We start from the raw sequence: 19485 nt of genomic DNA, 5'->3' as shown, positions 1-19485 counted from the left end.
TTCGCAATTTGCATGTCTCCGACAATTTCCACCTTTTTTATTTCGCCACAAACTGCTCGGTATCAGACTTTGGGGAACTCTGACTCAGTTTGAGCCAAATTAGCATAAGCCAAAGGATTTGTATCATGCATGCGGCTAATTTCTCAAGGGGAAAATATAATGTTACTCATTGGAAAGAATGACTAGCCTCAACTGTTTTTTTTTTTTCATTTTTTCGCCAACGTTAAATTTGTCTTATTTTTTTTATGAATGTGTTATAAGAAATGGCCTTCGTTTACCTTTGAAAAGTTTAAAAGTGGCTTTTCTACTTTTTTTTTAAGAGAGCTAAACTTTTAAAAGGTTCCTTTAAAATGAAATTTGAATCTTTTCAAAATATAAGTAACCAATGTAAGTTACTGAAAACATACCTGCAATCTTATTATTTTTCTTTTCTACAGTTTGTTTTATTTAAGGTCAATACATCTTACATCCATAAGGTTAGTTACATGTTTATTTGTACGGCATACTATCATACTATTTTTCCAAACTTTAAATTTTATGCGTTCAGTTTTCTAAAGCCATTGAAGGAGTCGCATTGGCCGAACACTTCCGTATTCCCCGTTTGAAGTTGGCGACACCCTATATTCTTTTAAATGGTCCATTGGCCTGTGGGACCTTCTTCTTTCCCGACGTTTATAAGACTTCGTATTAACTCTGTGTTCTTCCCTCAAACGATTCCTATTTGCATAGAACTCGTAGTAATCGTTGCCATACTTTTCAAGACTCTCCTTGTAAATTTCGGAACACCTTGCTGCCAAATTCCTTTGGGCAGCCGGAAACCAAGAGCACCGCTCCTCCCAAGTGCGCCGTGTCTCCTCGATTTGGCTGCCCACAGTTCTGTGGTGCAAGAGTTCACATGTGAATATCACCTGGTCATACATCCTAATTATACTGCGATGTGTACGTTCTTTTTTAACAAATTAACAGAACACTGTGTGTGAGACGCAAACAGCTCTCAAGAATGATTAAAAACAATCAGGCATAGTTTCGTTTCCTACATTATTTTATAAGTAAGTTTAGTTATGAAACGACCCCTTGACGTTTCTCAGCTTGGCACTGATTAAACTGATTACATTCAGTTACATACACGCTTATATCAGGACTTCTGCCAAATTTTAAAGTTTTTAACTTGTGCAATCCTTGGCTTCTTGTCTGGCTATTTACAGCTTTCTGATGAAAATACTTATTCATAATCTTTCTCTTTGAGGAATTTTTGGAACGCAAATGCAAGTTTTTGCTTAGTCTTAGCTTACATTACTTTCTGGCTGATATTACTTCGGGTTTTCATTGTTTTAATTCTATAAAGTTTAGACTTTTTGCTTTACAATTTTCTTACACTTGCTTAAAATCTTAAGGTAATGAAAAATTGTGTTGGGTTAAGTTGTAGACTTTTCTTGGTATGTAGATCAAAGTGCGAATATGTTTTTTACAATCGAAATGTTTGGTTGCTTTTGATATGCCCGAAATGGATGATAAATTGGAAAGGATTTTCAAAATTAAATTAAATACGTTGAATGAAAATCATTTTCTACACGGTTTTACTTCCTATCGCTTTCAAAATGAAGAAAATATCACATAAGATCAACGAATGATTTGCCTAAACAACAATTTCTTAAAACTACATACAATTGCCTAATACTACGAATAATTATTTACAATTTCTTAGCCTCTGCTTAAATGCTCGTGTTAAGTAGTTACCATTTCGATATTCAAGTGAAATATCTGGCTCTTGATTAGGTAATACATTTATATCCCCTTTTTCATGCACACATACATCGATTGAATTTTGAATTAAACCAAAGGTTATGATATAAATAAATCCTTTGGTTTCTGTCTTAAAGTTTTTGGCGTAGGATATGTCTGCTTTTACGAACGGCTCTGCTAGTTAATGGGCTTCAGTTTTTGCGATCCTAATGTTGAAGGAGTTAACTATTTTTTGGCCAGTTCCAATTTTGAAACAGCAGCAGCAGGATGACAGGAGGCAGTAATACAATCAGGCTTGATGGCAGTTTTGAACAGGCGGCAGCTGAAAATACAAAATATTAGCTTGGCGTTCCTTAAAATAAATCGTATATTTAAAATTTGCGGATATACCAATCGTGCTGGACTTGGCTGCTACCGTCTCCCGAGATTCCAATGCCGGGGCACGATGCTGGCGATCGCTTTCCACACTCTCCTCGTTACTCTGCAGATACAGTGAGCTGATCTTGGCCACGCACTAGGGGAAAATGAAATACGATTAGTGCACGATACTCATCCGAATTGTATTGCAACTTACCTTCAACTTCATGTCGCCGTGCTTGAAGTGGAAGGACCGCACCCGGAACTCCAGTCCCAAGCGAGCCATCTCCAACCCATCTCGATTCACCACCACCTTGTCGTACTGCCGAAGGTGCGTCTTCTGCACCGGTTCCCCATTTATAAGCCAACTAAGGTGACAGACGGGCTTGGACGGCGACGAGGTGCAGTTAACCCGGACGATGTCTCCAATTTGGTAGCGCGGCTGGCCACCTGTTATTTTCGGTCCGTGGTTGGGGGTCACTGAAATGTCAAAAGAATATTCAGTATTTGTGGCACAGTATACATATTTTTTTACTACCTATTATGACTTTATTCGGGCTTTAGAGAAGTTAAATTGTTATATAATTGCTAACTATGGTTGTTTTCATATTCACTACATCAAGCTTTTAATTTAGCTTGGCCGACATTTATGACTGTTTTGGCTTAGCTAAGTGTTGTTGTGTTTCAATTAAGTTCTTTGAATTCGCTCCATTTCTGTTTTCCCAGAAAACTCACATAGCTTTACCTTGATCTTCTGGGTATCCCCTCATTTGTAGTCCCGCTTGAGCTCAGTTATTCAATTTTAATGAGCTGGGGAAATTGAATATATCCTAGACGAGAACTAGCTGGTTATTTCTGGCCACGTTTTCCACCTTCCCATCCACACCCTCCCACCCTTCCGGCTGTTTTATTATTTTATATGCAGCATCGCTTATTTGCCCCACTGCCCCAAAAGTAAAATCAGCGAGTATGGAGGCTAGGCTACTTTCCTCATGGAGGCTGGCAAGGCATTTCCAAGATTTATGTGCAGATTTTCGCCAGGCGAGTGCGGGTAGATGTGAAATTGGGAGAGAAGATTGCCCATAACACAGCTGAATAAGAGAAAGAACTTTCGTTTTGGGCATACGAAATGCTTATTCAAAGTTTATTTGGCCATGTGTGTGCAAGTGTGTCCTGCAATTTTCATCTGTGTGTGTAATTCTGTTCCTGACCATGTAAGTGTATTTAAGGGTGTTTTTGGAATGGTGATGGTTTTGGGGCAGGGCCTATGTCCATCACCTATTAAAATCGTCTTTGGGCCTACTTCCCAGACAAACCAAAAGGAATCAATGCCAAAAATAAAGACACAAGAATTCAAGATTAGAAACAAAATTTTAAGCTCATCATTTCAGATGTTCATATAAATCCCGAAATCAAAAGCAATTTGTTAAATTACTTCTAAATCTGCCGGAATACCTACAGGTTTAAACGAAACTATAACATCAACCATATCCATTGTCTTTTACAACTCACTCCGTCTGTTTTATCCTTCTCCACATAACATGTACAGAAATAAAAACCAAGTCAAGTGGGAACAGGACTAGAATCAGGGCTCCTCCTTAGGCGCTGCCCATGTCCCCTATATCTGCAAGCCTCCTCCTCTTCTAACTCGAGTGTTTTCTGTATGCATTAAAAATATTCGTTCATGCCAAAACCCAGAAAAATTGAGAAGGGGAATTTTCTTCCGCATAACATTGCGGCTTCAGTAAGTGAGTATGTAAGTCATGAAAGATAATTAATTTTTAATGGTTTCCAAAAAATTAATTTTCCCTGAAATTTGTCGGTTGTGTTTGTTTTTTTATGTCCAGCTTGAATCAGTTCTTGCACTTTTAATAGTACAATTCAATAGAATATATACGTATGTTTTAGTTACCTAAGTAGAATAATATTTTGGCTTGATATATAAATAATAAATGGTGCACCTAATATAGCTTATTAATTGTTTTTGGCAAAAATCAATGGAGTACTCGGTGTAGCTATTGCATTCAATGAGATATTAGAGAGATATTGAGAGAAATATTATTCTTCTCAGTGTATGCGTCCTGGTCAGGTTGCCCTTTTTTCGGGATTGCATTTCCCTCTCCCGTTTGCTTATTTGTAATTTATAAAGTGAAGTTTACTTTGCTTTGGCTCTGCTCTCTCCCATGTAAACTTAATTTTCTCCAAGCAACTGACTTTCTGGAGAAGAATGGGGCAATAGTTGGTATGGGAAGGATAGAAAGGACCTATAACGGCCAGCTTTGGTGCAATCTGAAAATCCAGCTTGGAGAAATGCATTTTTGATAAACGCATTTGGACAGATTGAAAATATAATTTCATGGTTCCACTTTGTTGTCATTCTAAATTTCATTCTTTTGTAGAGAGCAGCTGCAGTCAACAAATGCAATGACATAAAACTAGCTTACTCCCGGTTTTGATTTTATGTTTTCTATGCATTTAAAATAAAGAATTACTTGTGTATAGTTTGTAAACAATGTAATAATTTGAATTTGAACACAAGAATTGGCCTGCCAACAGAAAACTGCCCTAAATTCTTCAATTTATTTTGCCCTGCCAAAAAAGAAAATCCGAACCTAAATTAATGGATGACTGAATAAATTCAACTTTATCTTAGCCAGATATTTATTACCTCCCAAATATATTTGCTACCGAATGTCGTTGCTTTGCTTTAAACCTCAGCTCACCTGCTTGTATTTGGGGTTATGTTGGGATAATTGTTTATATATATTATGTGAGCATTTTTTAAATCAACGCCATATTGTCGCACTTAAATTTTATATTGCGGCATAAATCTATGGAGACAAACCCGTAGAAAGAGAGAGGTTCGTGGAAAAAAGGACACGTATGTCTGTATGAGTTGGCAATTTATTTTGGCCAGACTTAGCACGCAACGATAAAGGACACACAAAAGGAGGAGGGCAAACTGGGGGCAATCGAGCCAGATGAGGAGAAATGTGTGCAGATGGGGACGAGAACCCTCAGGTCACAGGACCTGCAATAAGCCGAAAACTAAAAGCTAAAAGGGAAATGGCCGAATGTCGAATAGCCACATGCTTCAAGTATATTTTCGGTATTTTCCTATGACTAAGCAGTTTCTGTTGCCGCAAAAGGAGAGTGAGGGGAAAAAATAGTGCGGAGGACACCTTTTGTGCAGTGGTTGGTAAAAAAAAAACAAGAAAATAAGTGTCTGAAGCACTTCCCCAACAGCAACAACAAATACCTAGCATAGTCACAGAAAAAATAGATATTTACTAGATTTGGGAAGTACATTTTAAAATACCCTTCAATATTTTGTATAAATATAGGGCTGTGCTTAACAATAAAAGTGCATTACACACAATTATTAAGAAAAGGCAAGCATATAATGCAAATTTATAAATAGTGAAAATGTACAAATAGTTTCATTTTGTGTTTTAAACTTTCCTTAAATAATGTTTCCCATGTCAGAGAAGAGTAGGCATACTCAGAGCAATGGGAGCAACTACAGTGAGCACTGTAAGTGGGCGTCTATCTAGGTTTTTTTGCATGACTTTCCTGCTCAGTTGGGGGTCTTCTTTTAATACGCTGCGGTATATTTTTTGTTAGCAGCCAACCGACCACCTGAAACCACCTCCCCTTTTCGCTCGAAGCGCACTTGGCAGCTTCTTCTTAGCAGGTGATAAGCCAGGTCAGGTGGTTGGGATTTTGGCAATGAGGGTTGTGAGGACGAGGGGGTGGCATGCAGTGGCACCCCTCTAGGCATTCACCTGCTCCATTTGCAAAGGACCCATTGCTGTGGGGTGTGTGTTAGTGTGGAGGTGTGGATTATGCACATGTTGAGCATTTCGCTTAAGTGTTTTTTTCTCTCTTCTTTAGGGCTTGTTCTAAAATCTCAATTTTTTGGCATTTTCTTTGGGCTTATCTCTATCTTGAAAATTTTAATAAACATTTTCCGAAATGATTTACACTCCATTATATTAAATGAATTCAATGGAAATGCAGGTGACAGTGGTCCTGTATAAAAATATATGTAAATATATGTGCAATAAAATTATGCGAAATAGCCATTTCAAGGTACAGAGGTATTCCCGACGTCTCGGTAAAAATATAAATGGGATTTATTTTTTTCACTTGTCCCTAGTTGCCAGCATACTTTTTATACTTTATTTAGCATTTAATAAATTGATCAGGATTGATGAGCACCTTTAAGTGTGTAAATTTTTTGTTTAAATTATAGAAGTAAAAAAACGTGTTTTGTTCTTAAAAAAGGAAAAATATACTTGAGTCTCTGAACTTAAAGGATAACCCGACTGAACTCCATTCGGAACTCGAGTTCTTCGTGTCACTTCCCACTGCACATCCGTTTCGTTTCCCTTGTCCCAAGCACTTCATGCTCCGTTTCATTCCGCCCATTCCCATTCCCTCCGAGTCCCGTTACACCCGTGACATTTCTCGTTTGTTATCTTTAATTTTGCATATGGCAACGATTTTTAATGCACGATACGAGTCCTTTCCCCTTTCAGCTGGATCCTTCGGTTCAGTTGCGGCATGTTTGAGTTAAGACAACATTACAGTTACCGTTACTTCCGCGGCTCTTCCGTATCCTCATCTGCATTGGACTCTCCGATTCCTCGGTATGTGTGTTAATACACTGGAAAAATATTTCGGCCTACGTGATCAAAACGTTTTTATCTTCTTTATGTACGAATCCTGTAATTCAATGTCCAACTTCAATATTTAAATGACTTATTCCGACAACCAAATGTAAAAGTAATTTCTTAACATTTTTTTTGTTACAAGTTTTCATAAACGAGTTTCTTGTTCGAGTGCATTTGTTGCGTATCTCGCGTTGTTTTATAATTAATGAGCACGCAAGGCTCTCAACGCTTGGCAGATGTCCTGCTCTCTCCGCACGATGTCCTGGGTGTCTCTCTGGGTCCTCATCCTGTTTCTGAATTTATGGTTAAGTGCACTTTAAAGGACAAACACACATATAACTCACTTTTCCCGCTGAGTTCCTTCGCTCCTCGTCCTTTTCCCTTTTTTTCGGAGAGCCCTTCTTCTCGGACACTTTCATGCACAGACATACACATAATGTGATCGCTTATCGATTTTACAATATAAAAAAGCAATTGCCTGCATAAAGGTCCTGGAACAAGCCCCTTACTTACATTCGCAGGCAACCTCCCACTGGCAAGCAAAGTTAAATGTGATTTTTATGAGCTATGAGCGAACTTTGGGGCGCAGGAAGCTGGGGGCGGCACTCTGCCATAATATTTATTATTGCTCCTTGGCCTGGTCACCCTAATGAGCTGTAAATTATCCAAAGGAGGCCAAAGGCAAGGAGCTCATTACAGTTTCTTAAAGTTACGGCCTAATTTCTAAATATCTTAATTCTATTTTAGTAAAATCTTGTATGTTTGGGGCTTTAGCAACACAAGTTTAAATGTTAAAAATTTAACAAAGCCAAACTTCGAAACCGAGCAAGCTTGAACTTTATACATCATACTCATACTTGAATTGAAATGCTTTCGCTGACACTTTACGATCGCCAAATTAACATTGTCAACTCCCATCGGGAAAAATCGCCTTTCACTAGAGCATATTTCATGGCTCACTTGCATTAGCAGGACGAAAATCCCTCTTCGCAACCTCTTATTCCTACTTCCCTGAACTCTCTTTCTACGATGCTGCTGACACAGTTCTCGATGATGAGGCTACATCCCACTCAACCAGACTCATTCATCCATACTGCCACCTAATCCATATCTTCCATATTTTGCTTGGATTTGCAACTCCACTGTTGGCTTTTATAAAAGTAATTGAAAGTTTGAATGAAATTCATAAAAAAACAAATTTTTATTTTAATACACTTATTATAAACTTGGATTTAATTGGTTAACATTAGTAAATTGATTCATTCTACGTATTCCAAATTTTCAAGTATCCTATGACCACTGTACCCTTCAAGATTTGTGCATCCCACTTTCTTTGTGCCCTATATTTTTTGTGCTTTCCTTCTATAACTTCGGTTCGAATATCGTTCAATTTGGCTGCCCAGACACATTGTTTAATATGCAAAACCATTTCCCATTTCCCCGGCATTCCAATGCGTCTTCTGAATGAAGGAGGAAAAGGGCAGATGTGAGGGGATTTCGAGAGTGAGCTAAGGGAATAGCCCAAAGGAAAATCAGCATGAAATGTGCTTAGAGTGGGCGAGGGCGTGGTCGCCTTTCTTGGCGATGTCCTGCTTCTTGCTGCCATAAGTTAATGCAGGTTCCTGCCCCGAGGATGGCGGCTTCCATTGATGATTTCGGTGGTTGTGCTTCGGTGTCCCCAAGGGGATTCCCATGCTTAGTCACTGCTTCTGGTGCTGCCCATACTGATAACCGTTTGATTCTTTTATGAGTTTATAAATTTGTGATTAACTTCAGGCGCATTCGGCAAACTTGATTGGGTTGTGTGAAAACTTCCATGAATTGGATGTGGAGTGAGAGAAAGTATGAGCTTAAGGAGGCAAGACTGTGCGGAGAAAAAAATCTTTCCGAATTCCCATTCATCTAAATATTTAAAGGACTATACAACTTTTAACATACAAAAAGGACATTCTCGGAAAAATATAATACAGTGTTTTCATGATATCAAAAAAGGTGCACATGAAAAAAGTATTGCTTTGTACTGTTTTCCCAAGTGTACTCGTTATCCTTCACATATGTAAATGGTGATAGGATAAACGATCTTTTTCTGCAAGCCAGCCTCCGCCAGATGGCGCCTTTGTCTTAGCCCCGTTTTTACCCACTTGGAAGTCGGACATGAAAACATAATTTTACTTCAAAAATGCGATGACAGTGGCACCCGGGCTCCGCCCACTTCAGCCCATGACCACGCCCCTTCACTGTACACACATGTGCGCCTTTTGTTGGCACTGCGTCGACGTCGACTGCGACTGCAAAAATTCTATTTCAATTGTTTGCTTAGATTATGCAGTTGTATTAAGAGTGGAAGGCACAAAAAAACCAAGTGTGGAAATGGGGACAGGAGCAGGACTACGAAGAGTCTAGGGTTGCCAAGGCGAAATGAGAAGAAAGGCGAAAAGAAACAAGTGCAGGATGAAATCCTTTAAAAAGCAGCGAACAAGAGAAAAGTGAGTGAGTTTACAAGGAGCCTGGGAGTTGAGACGACTCGACAATGCCATTTGCAACGCATTGCCATGTTGCATGAATTCCATTTACGGACTGCGACTGAAACTGGAGAGTGGAGACTGGCGACCGGAGACCGGCGTGCTGCAACCTCGACCAGGTGAAACACCATCAGGATCTGCACCACCTGCGGGAGGCAGTCGCTTTAAGATGTCGTGGGGAAGCGCAAGGAATTTAATTTCATTAAGATGATTAATGCCGCCTCAAGAACAAGTTATTTCAGCCAGTGTGGTATTTGCTTTTATTAGATTTACAATAGAATTATTCCGATGCTATATTTGAGAATGTTTATTTTAATTTAAATTAAGATTTCCCTAAAGATATTTAATTTTAGTATAAAAATATTAATTCTATAAAGCTTTGGAGAATTGCGTCGTTTTTTCTTACTATTACTATTTTTTTCTTTAAATTAGATTTAAATTGCTTAAACACAAGAATTTTAACAGACTAAAAACCAATAAAAAGAGAATTATTTTTAAATTTGCTAGATTTCATAAAGCTGAAATCGTTGTGAAGTGCTTTTCTCCATCTTTAAAAGGCATCTGCTTAAGTATCCAATTTGAGACGGGTCTGCCTTGCCACTTTGCCTTTCACCTGAATATAACACTCCCCATATGAAACTGGGTATTCTTGTGTGGCACTGTTTTTTATAAAAGGGGGAAGGCCATCAAAGACTGCTTGACAGGAAGCTGACAACCTGCATGCAATTTACATTCAGCAGCTTCAGATTTCGGCTGCCTTGCGTGCGCTCTTAAATGGTTTTGCCTCGCTCCGAGTTTTTCTGCCCGGTGACAGAGTAGCAGGAGTCCTTGGCCGTTATCCTTTAACTCGCCGCTGTCAATCCTTGTCGGCTGGCTCCGGGCTTCTCCGCTCTTTATCCACTCCCAGCAATTATGTTGCACTTTCGGGATAACTCAGCATCCAGCATTCTGCTGCCTGCAACTTCTGATGCCGCATCACTTGCCACTGTCATTCACAACATTGTTTGCTGCCCGGCACTATTAGCATTTTAATTAAATTTTCTGCTGTCGCCCGATGTCCAAGTGCCTCGCCTTTTGAATACCCCCTCCCCGGCCATTTGCATTCACATTCCGCCAGCATTTATGCACCGCCCTTATGTTAAACTCACCCACAACGGTCATGGTCTCCGACTCGGATACGGTGTTGAATGCGGGCGCCTCGCCGGACACCTCGCACCGATAAAGTCCGGAACTCTGCAGGGTAACGCGGCGCAGGAGAATCTGGGTGTCCGAGGAGTTACGCAGCTATAAGAAAGAAGGGAATATGGATTTCCGTAAGTATTCGTACGTTGAAAAAATATGAGTACTTAAATTAAATAAAAGGGAATCTGCATTTAAGAAATAACCCTGAAGAAGACATCATCAATTCGTGCGCTTTAATTTTAAGTATCTCTCAGATAAAGTAAGAACTTTAATGCAAACGGCATTAAATTAAATTTGTTTTTCAGTTAAACATCCAAACGAGATAAATTACATGGCAATGAATCGACATAAAATCAAACGCAATTAGAGTTGAAGATTTTTCTATGGATGATTTTTAACATTCACAAATTCTAGGCAAAATGAAGATTGATGATGGGAAAGGCAGTTTATTATTAGTTTAGCCACACTGTGGGCGAAAAATGTAATTTTCTCAAGGGCCGCAACGCAAGAAAACGCCAAGCAGAAGGAAAGCAAAAGTCATAAACCAAAAAGTCGGAAGAGCCAAGACCGAAAAACCAAACAAGCAAATGAAAATGAAATATCTAGAAACAATCGCACAAGGGCCTGAATAAAAGATAGAAGATACGCGTGCGAGGGCGGTATGTTGTAAAAGTCACTCGCACAGTTTTTCCTGTACTGGCTTTTTCATTTTCCCTGGGCAACAATTGCAGTCAAGTCAAGTTCTTTAAGTTGCACTTTTATTATCGCACACACATGCGGGAAGAAAGTTTCATTTGATTCGAGCAAATTTTTATGAAAATTCCTTGCTCTCGCTTTGTGCTTTCCCCGGTCACAATTCCCTCCACCCACTCCACTCCTCTTCGCCGGCGTAAACAATCACAAAAGTCACGTTCAACATTATTTTTGGTTTGTTGCTTGTTTTCAGCTGTCCCAGCACCACCCCTCCTTCCTCAACCCTTGGCTGGCCCTTTGGTCCTCTACAATGACTGTGGACTGGCTTTTGTTTGTTGCCTTCTTGGCAGTACTTAAGCCGATTCTTCTACCCATTCTTCAGCTGCGTCTTCGTCTTTTTGCCAATTCTTTCGCCACGCTCAAGTTGTCAGCACCCCCTAGAAAAATTTAGCTCAGGGGGTCGTTTTCCACAGGACCGTAAAGGGGGTTGGGAAAAGTTGTGGTGGGGGCAATGGCAGTGCTAGCCAAAAAACCAAATCTTACCGCAATTCAAATTGCAGTCTCCCTTTATTGCTTTCTCGTCGACGCCGTTTCGCTCATGACTGCAGATTGAAGTTGTTATTTGTAGTTCCAAATTTGGTTTGGCTAAAAAGAATCAGGGTCCTAACCTTGTTTATGTGCCCTGATTGAAGTGGCCAACAAATAAATGAGGGACCGGTCTTGAATAACAGAGGAATAAGAAGCTACCATAGAAAAAAACATATTTACATTGGACCAAGTCTTTTTGTAACGTTAAAAGTCGTTTGCATAACGTGTATATACAAAATAATATAAAAAAAATTAAATTAAAAATACTTAGCAATTTCTGACAGGAAAATGATAAATGAGCTATCCGTAATATAAAGCACTAGTACTTAAAACAAATAGTCTTATAGTTATAAAAGTTTGCAAGTCTATGGCTACATTTCCAACCGAGATCCTTCTTAAAATAAAGTAATTACTATATTCGGTGCAACGAAAGCTGATATGAGAGTGCTTATCAAGCTTTTCCCAGCCATACCACAACAAGCATTATTGTAGCCCGGAGAGCCCGTCTTCTGTTCTAATCATTTCCCTCCACTCAACTCGACCTTCAACCCTTTTTGAGAGGGCGGCAACGAAATGCAGACATTGAAACCAAAAGAAAATTATGCCGCATTACGCATTATGCTTCCACTAAGGAGTCTCCCTTAGCTAGCGTTTTTCTTTAGCTTTCTTTCCCTCTCCCTGCCACATTTACTTGTATTTTCCGATTTTCCCATTCCAGACGCTTGGCCACACGCACACAGGCCATAAAACACGCTGGCACATTGCTCATACGCCACGTTAGCCTCGACAATTGACGGGATTTACTTCTCTGCGCACTGAGAGAATAATAGCTTTCTTAGGATAAAAAGCAAAAATTCTGACTGTACAAAGAAATTAAAGTAAGAGCAGATGCATATAGTATGACAAAGTTTGTATTATCTTTTTACTATAAATCAATTATGAATACCATACCATTTTTCCACGGTGCTCTCGCACTTTCTTAGCCTCATTTTGCTTTGACTGCTCGTCTTACAGAGTAGACGCACTTAAGTGCTTTTGGCAAATTATTATTATTAGAGCCGCACGAAGTTAAGAGGGCCAGCAAAGGGATATCAACTTTGTCTGCTATATTGACAGCTTTAAGTGATTTCCGTTAACCTTTTCGATCGCAAGGCAAGCAGACCAACACGTGACCTTAGCCTGGCCAGGAAGGGAAACTGAAAATGGATGGTTGGCGGGGCGGAAAACAACCCTACCAGACACACATTTTTATGGGCAACTAAGGAAGGTTACATCCACATTAAATTAAAGTTAAATGGCAAAACTACGTGGCAGCAATTTTCATTCCAGCGAAGACGTAATCAGCAACAAGCAGAGTGAAAACAGGGGAGCAATAGCGGGCGGAAAACTTGCGAAAAGCGCAGAAAGAGCTTCCCTTGCCATTGTGGCAATTACATGTTTTAAAATAATCATTATGATCGGGTCGTAACACTAAATTCAAAGCAACAGCCCCTCCCTCCTCAAAATCAGCACCATAAAGTGTAATAAAATTTTAAATTAAATTTTTCCGCTTCCTTTTTTTAGATAAGGAACACCTGTTGTTGTTTTCAATAAGCACCGGGAGAAAAACTTCTAATTTGTACACATCTTAAATATGAAATATTTTAACTTGCTTGACATTATTGATAAAAGCGGCTTTATAATGCTCTTTAAATAATAAAAATGGCAAAATATTCTATTATAATAAAAAGATAATCCTGCTTAAATATAAGTCAAGTTCAAGAGCTTTAAAGCTAATATTAATATACAAAATTAATAAAATTAAAATTTTTGTGTATTTAATTTTGGTTTTTTTGTATCAGCAAATAAAATATGTATTTTCTATATCCTGTTGCGGTGCACTTACATCGATGTTGACTCCGGGCAGGGGGAAGGACTGTCCGGGGGGCTTATCGCGTGGCACATAGCGGTAGATCTCGTGCCCGTCCTTATACCACTTCACCGAGTACAAGGACTCCCCGTCGAGGGCGTAACGGCAGCCCAGAGTGGCGCTCTTCAGGCGCATTATGTGATTGGGTATCTTCACCTCGGTCATTGTCAGCGAGCTGCTAATGTCTGCAATTAGCGTTTAAAAGAAATAGAAACGGATGTTAGTGTGGTGAAATTATTTTTAATGGATTCCCCCGAGATGATGCCATTTCCATTTCCATTCCTATTCTCAACTGCAAGTGCACCAAAGTTATCCCCTTAATTCGTATGCTCTAACCCACTTTCATATTTCAACTGTTATGATTCCAGCTGGCCATATTTTTCCACCAAAATGGCCAGAAGGCAAACACAAAAAACCTTTTGCAGCCCTGTCATATGAATTTGTACTTGTCCTGCTGGACTCCGGCTACTAGATCCCGGGGAAATCCAGTGCACGTCACTGCAGTCCACAACTCACGTGTAAGGCGAAACAAAAATACATGCGCCAAAAACTCAAAAGTCCCAGAAAAAGAGGCATTTAGAAGTGGAATTTCCATACCCTATATGCATAATTTCCATTTTTAAAAGAAAAATATCATGTGCTACGCCCAGATATCGAGGGTTTGCTTTTGAATAATCATATTTAAAGGATTTTATCTTTAACTTATTTAATTTTTCTGATTTAAAAAGAAAGTAACATATTTGGGTTTTAAGCTTAGCTTTAGCAATATATAATTTTTTATTTAAAAAACCTTTGTGGGTCGAAAAAAGAAGTATACCCCGAAGAAGGGTAATCAAACCCAAACAGAGCCAAAAGCTTTTAAATCACAAACAGCAGAACCTGGCACATATCCCCATATTTGCCTTTGGCGACATTTTGGCGGCTTTTCGGTGAGTCCCCGAAGGACTAGCGGTACCCGTAACGCTAACCGTTATATTTGCAGCTGTGTGGGTGGGGTCACGCCCACTTATTTAATATACCGCTACACTTTTCATTTTTCCAAACGTCAAACGTGAAAAAGTGAGTTCTTTCTGCGGGAAAGCGGGAAAAACAAATACTCACGCACACTAGCACTGACACTACTCCTCAGACGCATATGTATATGCATGTGTGTGGGTGTGTGCGGTGTAACGTGCAGCGCCGCCATTGAATTTATCACATTCACATGCAAATTGCGCCAAACGACCTTATTATGCAAATTGCCAACTGCAAATGGAGAACGAAATTGATTTTCCTGCATTCGCCGCTCCAACAACAACATCACGAATAAGCGAAGGGAAAGTTACGGATAGGAAAGGAACGGAAAGGGACTCATGCGCAAGGAACTAGAGGTACAGTGGTTACCTGATAAGCCCAATGAATTACTACACGGAAATGTGGAGCTTGCACGATCAGTTAAATTGGCGAAGCAGTAAATGCGAATTTAAGGACGAAAACGGCGGACTCTTGGGATAAATATGACGGATTTACGTATTATTATTATATTACTCAAAGAAATGCGTAGGAATATGGTTTAAAATTCTATTATTCATTATGAATATTTATATATAATATTTTTCATTTCAATATTAGTTTATTTCTGCATATTTTGTTAGCAACTAAGAGGTACGATCTGCTGCTTATCAGAATGTGTTGCAAGTTCAGGATCTCCTGTTGTCTATGGCATCGTTCAACAGTTTTGCGGCACTCAGCGTGCCACCTTTATATGACAACTTGTGAGGAGGGGCGGGAAATATCACCTTAGTGGCGAAAGGGGGAGAGAGAGTGTGTGGTTTTCACAGCGACAAATGGCGAATATATTGAGCTGTCAGACGCCCAACGCAAAAACCCGAGCCGGAGGTCATGCACACAGAGACATTGGCACAGTGGCATCTGTAGTATTGAACAATGTGGACAAGTAGGGCAGCAAGACACTCCAAAAAATAGGTGGGAATATCTGAATAAATTATTCAAGTTAAATCTGACACCACGGCGTATGAGTAATCTTTCTAGGCCATTATGTCTTGCATGCTTGATAACAATTTGCTAATCTGATCTAAAGAAAGGTATAGTCACCAGTTTGTTGCCGTTCTATATAGAGCTTTTGACTTACTATTCAGAGGATATATGCTGCTTCAAAATCAGGAGACAAGAAACGAATTTCTCCCAGTGCACAGAAAGAGACAAAGTAAGGGAACGCGAAAAGAGAGAGCAGCGGATTTGCAATCGGAATCAAAATCGCAGCCGCGCCTTCAATAAAAAATACGTTGAATGCTTTCAGCTTGTTTGCTTGCACGTGTGTGTTGCCCTTTTAGTGTGTGCGTATGTATGGGTGTCCGTGTGCCGGTGGCAGACAATTGGCATAAAAGGAAGAAGAGGCGGCGATGGCAGCCACAAAATGAGTTAGTTGTTTGCCTTTTTGCTGTTCCACAGGCACACAGACACACACAAGCGCTCTTTTTTGGGCTCGAATATTTTATAGCACCAAATACAAATCGGCAGCAACAACAAAAATCATGCATTATAAATTCATTTCCGTGTCGGCATATTTTTGTTAACCCAACAGCAGAATAAGGCAAATAAATGGAGTATATGGTGCCATAAAATGTGCTAATAAGTTAAGGATTTGTGTCAGTGTACAAGAAGAAGGAAAACACGGTCGTAAGGTTTTTAAGGTTTCAGAATATTTTACAAAGTAACTTTACGATTGAAGTATGCCAAAGAATGGAGTTGAATGTTAAGGAAGTTATGCAATTTTGTAAATTATTAATAGATATTTAATACCATAATATTCGATAATTATATATAAGATCTTCCAATCTTAATGCATAAAAATCTTGAAGACCAATTGGCATTATTTTAACAAGTATAATTTAAATTTTAAATTCTTATTAGTACGAAGTACAATGCATGATCCTGGTAATTTAAGACCGGCTCACCCATGTCCTGTTGGGATACGCCTTGCGGTTTTAGCGCCTTAATTGCAGTTGACTGGCATTTGACTTTGCAAATTGGCCTGGGACACTCCACCCTCTCTGTCACTCTCTCTGCCATCCAACCCTCTCTTTTTGGCACTGGCGGTGCAGGACCCACTGCGTAAATGGAGTGTGTCCTTTTTTCTACTGCAGACTACGGCAACAACAACTGACTGCACATTAAAAATTAAAAAAGCCAACAGAACGGCAAGGAAACTCGAAACGAAGTGAAGCTCAGTGACTGACTGGGGGTTTAGCTAAAAAGAGGGTTCAAAAACTTATACTAATTATAATAAAATTGTAGGCAAGTTCTATACTGCAAGTCATAATACCTGGACATCCAAAATTATGCTGCATTTATACAAAGGTATTTTGATTCTTCAAGGATGCTACACGGTAAAGCCCCGTGACTACGCCACTGTGTGTGCAAAATGGAAGAAAGAACCCGATCCACTCAAAGTCAAAAGCCAAAAGCTAAAGCTAAAGTCGAAGAAAGGCAAACGAGCGGGAGGGAAAATTAAGGGGAGTAGCTGGTAAAGAAAATTTGCCTACGACAACGAACACAGCAGGAAGAAAAGTTAAAAAAGAAGGAAAGTAATTTCATGCATCGTTTAATTTTCATTCGGGTTTAATTTGTGCAACGCCCCCACAACATAACCCCTCTTTTTTCAGGGTTCCAGCTCCGCCATTCTCACCATATCACCATAAAGAGTTCCTTGATGGCGTTTCGTCCCCTTTTCGCCGGAATGTTTGCAATTCCCCATTTAGACCTAATACTCAACAGCCACTTCCAGCTCAACTGACAATTGAAACAGCAAATAAAGTGGGGGCTAAAAGGGGTAAAACAAATGTTAGGCAGCCAGAAACACAACAGCCCTCAAAAAATACAATATCACGAAGCTGAAATTGACACCAACCAAGTTTGAAGGGAAATAAAATTAAATGAAGCGCAGCATTGCATTCATGTTTCACTGAATAAGCCTTTTCGCCTAGAAAAAGTTTTCAAATCATTGAAATCGAAGTATATTCATAAAGGCGTAGTTTGATAAAACACCATATCAGTTAGGTTTAATATACATATCATACTTGTTCCAGAAGATAATACCCTTTTTTTTAACACACTCCCCCATTACACAAGTCCCAAATAGCCGACTTGTCCTCATCCAAAAATTGTTTCGACTTTAATGAAGTCAATTTTGGAAGTTGTTCCTGACAACCCCATACTTCCACCTCCAACTTACTTTTGGTGTTCATCCTTGAGAAAAGTCTGTACCCCTTTTTCGTAATTGAAATTTTTATAGTTGTCGCACAGTTTGGTATCTCGGGCGAAAGAAAATGGAAGGAGGCGGGTTGAGACAAACTTTTATCAGCGCCTGGCGCATTCTTTAAAACAATTTCCACTTTCTACCATTCCCACCCACACAACGTCCCTTTTGCGCAACAAATTAATCCCTTTATTTGCATAATTGAAAAACATCAACTGAAGCAGTCAAAAAATATCCAGATCTCCAAGTTTAGTAGCCAGCGGGCAAATCTCCTGAAAGACGCAACTGACAAGGATACACTCCGATTTAGAAAGTTATGAAAATAATTGTGTATTTTTTCAATCAGATATAACTAAGTAGTGGATACATATAGCATGTAATTGTGCATATAATTTAAAATAACATTTAATTTCATTAAGAAGTTTTTACGATTGTCATAGATTTTCCTCAAATCCTTTTCCCGGTTTTAAAATATTTTTCGAGTGCTTCGGGCCGAACTTTCGCCACATTTTAATGTTGTTGGCCGCATCGCTGCCCTGGGGAGCTATTTAACATTTTTCCAACACTTTGATAATCGCACTTTGCGGGCAGATTAATTATTTACGAGCGGCGTGTCCTCTTCTACCTGAGTTCACTCGCATCGTTTAACCCGCAGACAGACGGAAGACATCCGAGAGTAGACGACAAAAGCCCAGAAGTTGATGTTAAATCATGGTAATGCCTAAAGCTCCGGCTCCCCGCCCCAAAATCCCAGACCTCCTCCAATGCCAGGCCAGGTATATTTGTCGCCGGTCTTAAGAGATTGCGGCGCACAATTTCCGCGCTTGGCTTGGGGTCAGGTGGCCCCTGCCCCCTTTCCCGGGAGATTTTCCGGGGCGGAAAAGCAACCGCAAGACATCAAAGCGCGCGCAGCGAGGACCAAAAGCCAACCAACGGAAGCCGCATTGGGTATGAGAAGTATGCGAAGGCAATGAAATGCCAAAATTATGAACAATATTCAAAGATATTAACGGAATACTTTAAAATTTATAAACAATGTTGCACAATTCGTCATCCATGAAAGGCTCAAAGTATTGCAATATAGGTATATTCATAAACAATTTCATATTAGAAAGAATACATATAAAATGTTTGCATTATAATAATAATGAAATAAATAAACCAATTGATTAAACCACATTTTTTACAGTTCATTTTCCGATCAACTTTTTCTAATATTCCCGAAAAAAAGAAGCATATCCCTTGAGCTCACTTACTTATCAAATGGTAATATTTCAATTGGGCGGTGGCCTAGCCTCTGGCCCAAATGAAAAGGAAACAATGCTCAGAGAAGCAGGACCTAGATCATCTGGGGTTATAATTAAATGGGTGGCGGGGTTAACTGCTCCTTTATATCCTGTAGTCCTGCGGCGCAGTGAAGGCGTCAAATTAATGCGCTAAATGCAATTTGCGGCGCTGAAAAGACGGCTTAAGGCGATGCCAAGTGCCTGGTTCTTTGAGCCAACTAACAGCCAAGGCAACTTTTCCTTTGGCCCCGTCCCTTTGCCATATGAATTA

The 19485-nt window shown here is 39.6% G+C and overlaps 2 protein-coding genes across 4 annotated transcripts in view; both read right to left on the bottom strand.

Moving 5' to 3' along the window:
* Positions 1–415: 415 nt before the first annotated feature.
* On the bottom strand, positions 416–922 carry LOC6732590. The gene has a single exon (XM_039293210.2). It carries the CDS (start codon positions 918–920, stop codon positions 552–554), a length of 369 nt encoding a protein of 122 aa, XP_039149144.1. The 5' UTR covers positions 921–922; the 3' UTR covers positions 416–551.
* A 1000-nt stretch (positions 923–1922) lies between these two features.
* The window catches only part of LOC27206561, a 31799-nt gene continuing 14236 nt past the window's right edge, over positions 1923–19485 (bottom strand). For all 3 annotated transcript variants that reach the window (XM_039293199.2, XM_039293206.2, XM_016180281.3), the window contains exons 3-7: positions 13647–13855; positions 10447–10582; positions 2318–2580; positions 2134–2257; positions 1923–2065 (exon numbers count right to left, since the gene is read on the bottom strand). In XM_039293199.2, the coding sequence (XP_039149133.1) occupies positions 1965–2065; positions 2134–2257; positions 2318–2580; positions 10447–10582; positions 13647–13855 (833 nt within the window). In that variant the 3' untranslated portion in view covers positions 1923–1964. The remainder of the gene's footprint in view (positions 2066–2133; positions 2258–2317; positions 2581–10446; positions 10583–13646; positions 13856–19485) is intronic.

Source organism: Drosophila simulans, chromosome 2L (genome assembly GCF_016746395.2).
Source record: "Drosophila simulans strain w501 chromosome 2L, Prin_Dsim_3.1, whole genome shotgun sequence".
Taxonomy (NCBI): domain Eukaryota; kingdom Metazoa; phylum Arthropoda; class Insecta; order Diptera; family Drosophilidae; genus Drosophila; species Drosophila simulans.
Note: the sequence above shows the minus strand (reverse complement) of the source record. Positions and strands in the feature narration are given on the sequence as shown.